This window comes from Chiloscyllium plagiosum, unplaced genomic scaffold (genome assembly GCF_037043375.1).
Source record: "Chiloscyllium plagiosum isolate Xiang-an unplaced genomic scaffold, Cpla_swu_hap1 HiC_scaffold_46, whole genome shotgun sequence".
Taxonomy (NCBI): domain Eukaryota; kingdom Metazoa; phylum Chordata; class Chondrichthyes; order Orectolobiformes; family Hemiscylliidae; genus Chiloscyllium; species Chiloscyllium plagiosum.
Window position 1 is genome coordinate 32635107 of NW_028270184.1, and position 5357 is coordinate 32640463.

At 38.2% G+C, this 5357-nt stretch overlaps 1 protein-coding gene across 1 annotated transcript; it reads left to right on the forward strand.

Moving 5' to 3' along the window:
* The first annotated feature begins 354 nt into the window (after nt 1–354).
* LOC148136312 (putative G protein-coupled receptor 139) lies at nt 355–2427 on the forward strand. The gene is made up of 2 exons (XM_087983613.1): nt 355–421; nt 1526–2427. The coding sequence occupies exons 1-2, from the start codon at nt 355–357 to the stop codon at nt 2425–2427; spliced, it is 969 nt and encodes a 322-aa protein (XP_087839739.1).
* The last annotated feature ends 2930 nt before the right edge of the window (nt 2428–5357 follow it).

Consider the following 5357-nt stretch of genomic DNA (forward strand, 5'->3'; position numbering starts at 1 on the left):
TTGTACATGGCAAGAAAATGATGCATTTCAATCGGTATCTTCAGACGTGATTGCTAACTGCGAAGAATCAAGTGAAAGAAGTCAATTGCATTTTTTAATGGACTTGAAATATGTAGCTTTATTTACAGTAGAATAAGTTAATGTATAATTACATTTTTCGTAATTAGAAATGTGAACGTGACCATCAATGAAACACGTTCTATGACAGTGGGGAATTAACTGCCTTCCATAACATGTTTACTTGTGTCAATAAATTTAAATATTTTGCAACATTAGCATCCCACTCGAGTTCCAGCAAGGCACTAACACAGTCCGATTGCCTGTAGCACGAAGGCAAAGCTCACTTCAGAGAGAATGCATTATCCAATTGACAATGTGTTAAAAATATACTATAATACGCTTGCTGTTATTGGTGTCCCTGGTAGGTTACATTTTTTTCATTTTTCATTGCAAAACTGAATTTGTATCAATCCTTTGGTGCCTGGTGATATCCATTTTCATTCTGTGGATGCTTATGTTGATATCTAATGCAAAGTCACACATATGCAGGTACTAATTCAGTGATATAGTTCCGTTCAGCCAAATGACTTCAATGATACTGCAAGTTGCAGTTATTTCCTCGTATGCACGAAAAATCATGCTTGACGCCTGTTGGTTGTCTAAATTATGAAGTTGATATCTTCACTACAGTTAATAATATCAGGAAAGTCTCTGAGGTAAACTACAATTTGGAGCACCTGTCAGTGCAATTTTGAATTGATATAAATTATAAACTCAACAATGATAGTGGATATCAGTAAACTCTGCAAACGGAAGCATTGTTCCCTGAGGAAGTGCACTAAGTGTAGCTTAGTGATCCTAATTTTGATGTTATTTTGGCAGTATTTGTTATTGCAGAGTTATATGCAGTTTGCTTTGCTTACGGGAAGTTGATTGTAATTTTTCAAAATAATTGTTTGAGAAACTACATATTATCCAATGTACAAAACAGTATTAAGTTGAAAACGGAGAGACTGGTCAGTCTTCTTTTTTGTCCATTTCAAGATAAATGCCTTGTTGCTGTTCTTTCGATGTGATCTACTGAAAAAGACGATTGTCAACTGTTTGTTGTCAGAGAAACACTGGGATAATGTTGTTAACAAACTCATGACCTCCATACATTTGATGTATGAATAATTTGAGGGCCTGGGTGTTACGTTATGAATTGTCATGCCGCCAAAAATTGTCTCCTTTGCGTAATGAATGAGCTCCAGCTATTGTTCGGGTAAAACATGGTGAGGCAGAATTAAAACTGCATAAAACGGTAATCAAAGATCCAAATTAATTGAATGTTTTCAGATTATAACTCTTTCAAAAAGTGAACATCTGCAGACCACTGTATGAAGTTTTAAGCTCAGAACTTGTCGAGTATTCGGTGTGTTCAAGTCAGAGTGGAGATAGGATTCAAAAGAAAATTAACCAACCCCACATCTACCTCTATTCCAAACAGTATTTGGAAATTATGAACCCATTTTCTCTCACACAGTTAATATAGTCGCCATTGCGATCTTATCCAAGGGAAAGTGCGGTCTCTCAAAGTGCACCACTTACTACTTGGTGGCCATGGCAACAGCGGATCTGCAATTTATGATCACCGAAGTCACACTATGGCGGATCATTTATTACTACTTCCCGGGATCTTTCATTTTCATTACTCCGGTCTGTAGTGTTATCAATGTCTTGCGACGTGTCACCACTGAATGCTCTGTCTGGTTCACGGTTACTTTCACTTTAGATCGATGTATAGCCATTTGTTGTCATAAATTAAAACCAAAATATTGCACTGAGAAAATTGCTCATATGGTTCTAGCAACAACCTCGATTGTGCTCTTTTTGAAAGATGTCACCTACTACTTCACGCAAGAACCTGGAAAGATAATTAACAATATCCCATGGTTCTGTTACATCAAGCCAAGCTACTACAATGAAATTGGATGGATAATTTTTGATTGGTTTGATAATATTATGACTCCATTGCTCCCATTCGCATTCATTTTATTGCTCAATGCTCTGACAGTGAAATACATTTTAGTGAGTAGTAGAGTCCATAAGGGACTAAGAGGACATAGTACCGCAGAGAATTGTGGTGACCCAGAGATGGAAAGCAGGAGGCGGTCTGTGGTTTTACTTTTCACTATATCGGGCAGCTTCATTCTTCTGTGGTTCGTGCATGTTGTCGATTTCCTCTATTACAACTTTACAGGAGCAAATGCCAGGGCTTACAACAATTCGGAATTCATATTTCAAAGAGTTGGGTTTATGTTGCGAAACTTAAATTGCTGCACGAACACGTTTATTTACCTGGCGACTCAGTCTAAATTCAGACAGCAAGTCAAGAATGCCGTGAGATTTCCTGTTTCAGCAATGTTTCAATTCTCTCAGAAGTAGCTAAATTAGAACATTGCACAATTGAGTTCCAAGGATCAATTTCACAGATATAATATTTCACACCCGGATCTCAGGATAGAGTCCAGCACAATTCCATGACGAATTGCTGGTATAATTAATGTCAAAGGAGAAGGATGGTCGATACTGTCACACCTGAACGACAAGAAGAGGATCATCAGTCACTATCTCATTTCCACAGCCATGTGTATAATTTCCTGTCTCCTGTTATATTGTTCAGAAAGCAGTAAACTACATCGTGCAAAAGAAATACTGCAGCGTCTTTGTTCTTATTCATATCGGTTGATTGTTAATGCATTGATTCTTCATTCTTTATTATTCGGTCCCTTCAATTCTGTCAATCCCAAAACGCAACACTTCTCCATATCTCTGTCTTTGTGTGTTTGTGTGTGTGTGTGTGTGTGTGTGTGTGTGTGTGTGTGTGTGTGTGTGTGTGTGTGTGTGTGTGTGTGTGTGTGTTTGTATGTGTGTGTGTGTGTGTGTTTGTATGTGTGTGTGTTTGTGTGTGTGTGTGCTCGGAACATGAATCGAGCTGTTCAAATTCGGAACATCTTGGCTTTGGACAGTGGTACCAGGCACTTATTACTGAGGCACTTTAGGCCAGCAGCACTAATTATCTGAAAATAATTCATGGACTGCAGGTCCTGCGAATGAATTATTCGATCATTTTTACTCAGTTACAGTGAAAAGATTAGACCTGCTCAGCGAAGCGCAGATGTGTGTACCAGTGGAATCACCATGCAGCCATGGAAACGATTAATACACCGTGTGTTGCTTCATGCTAATAATTCTTACACGTCAACATTCAGCAATTATAGGGTGCACTCAGTAATCCTACAAAGTATGGGCTCAGACATAAATTCTGCAGATTTATCCAATTCGTTCATTCGAACATCAACACTTGCCAACAGATGATGAGGCAGCCGTCATTTATCAAACTTAAGAATTGTAAATCACGGAGTTTTATTTCAGAGATTTGACCATTTGACCATCATGTCTGCACCACCTCACTGAATGGTCATCGTGACTTAGTGTAATTTCTATTCCTCGTCTTCACAACGTAGAATATTATTTCTATTGAAATAATCATCCAATGACCTCTCTAATACATCAACTGTACCCACTGAATCGACATATTCCTCCCCCTGAATTCCAGATTATAAATGCTCGATGTGTTAGAAGGAACAATCTCATATTGCCTCTGTAGCAAGAAGCATAATATCTGTGCACGCACATTAGTTAACGTTATGAAGAGTTTCAAGATCTCATTGTCATATCAATTCTCGAGCTATCAGAATACATTAGATGCTCGGGCCTATGTGGCGAGTAACTCATCTCCGATCCCCAAAATGTATGACCAGTATCTAAAAGGGAAATGAGAATTGCTTGGATCAGTGAAGATCAAAGAACACCGTAAGCTTCTCAATGCAATGCAGCAAGAATTGAAGTCGTGACTCTTCCTCACGTTCCATTTGCAAAATAAGACACTAATTCTCACCGGACTTTAAACAAAAGATACCTGTGAACAGCTTATTTAAGCATGAAGCTTCTGATACGACATGCATCTATTAAACCACAGAAAATATTCTCCAGAATAGAGCCCTAAATAAGGTCTTAAATAAGTTTTTGTTAATCTAACCATTACTTCTTAGTTGGAGACTGACTCGTCACAAGTCTGCGGAAGACAAGAATCATCAAATTTGCAGTTAGTAAGGGAGACGTTCTGTGTGGTGGTTTTTTTTCTCTCTCCATATGAGAGAACAACTGAATGAGTAAATTGGAGCACTTAGTGAATTAAGAGTTCAGTGTTCTGAGGGAAGGCGTGCTTCATTTAACATTTATTGTCATGCGTTTATTGATTTGGGAACGGAGTTCAACGAAGGTGGGTGGACTTTTTTTAAGCCTCGAGCATTTCGTTTCCAATTTTGTTCATCAGTACGATCACGTAAATCTGTATCTGCTATTATTAGAAGCAGTAATACTACGGATCGCATTGTATCATCAGTAATGTGAAATGAACCCACTGCGATTAGATAATTTGTGCACTGAAGATTTGTTAATGAAAACTTAATTCATTAGAAAAAATGATTAATTAGTACATTTCAGAGATGTTCTTAAGATAGTGGACGTTAAATTTATAAATTGACGGTCATGGATGATATTATTATTCCGGGATAACTCAAATATAATTAGCGTTTTCAATCGTTGGCTCTTCGGCTTAAAATTGTTAATCTGGACACCAAGGTGGAACATCAAAGACAGGAAAATAATCAAAGCAGTGATTTTTTTTTTTCTTTTACGGCCGACTTTTCAGATTTGCACAATGGTCATTGAAACTAAGGTATCAATGCACATTCAGAATGCAGGAGAATCCAGATGGCAGAAACGCAGAACGTTCAGTTTTGTCAAGGTCCAATATTTTTGACTCCTTGAATGTGAAAGCAAAAGGCCGTGGATGTTGGAAGTGTTTAACAAATGCAGAAAATCGCTTTACAAATGTTTCTAAAATGGCTGCGCTTTGCCAGTCTTTTTTCTAATGCATTCGTTGCATATCTGGCTGACATATATTTAATATCCTTTTAGAAGTGCGTTAATAAAATGTCAGTGAGGTGACATCTCGGACCATTGCAATCCGTTTGCTGGAGGTAGACACAAAGTGCCCTGAGGGATGCATTTTCCACGGATTGACACTTGGCAATAGTGAAAGAACAAGGCATGATCTCCACATCAGGACTGGAAATACTTTGGGGAGGTACAGGGAGGTAATGGTGTTCCCATTAGACCAAAGGTTCTGTGACATGGAAAATCCAAGATATGGATTGGACAGAACTATAGATTCAGAACGAGGAACACACCACCGAAACTGAGGCAAAAGAAATAGTGAGAGCAAACAGTGAGGCGACGGTTGTGGT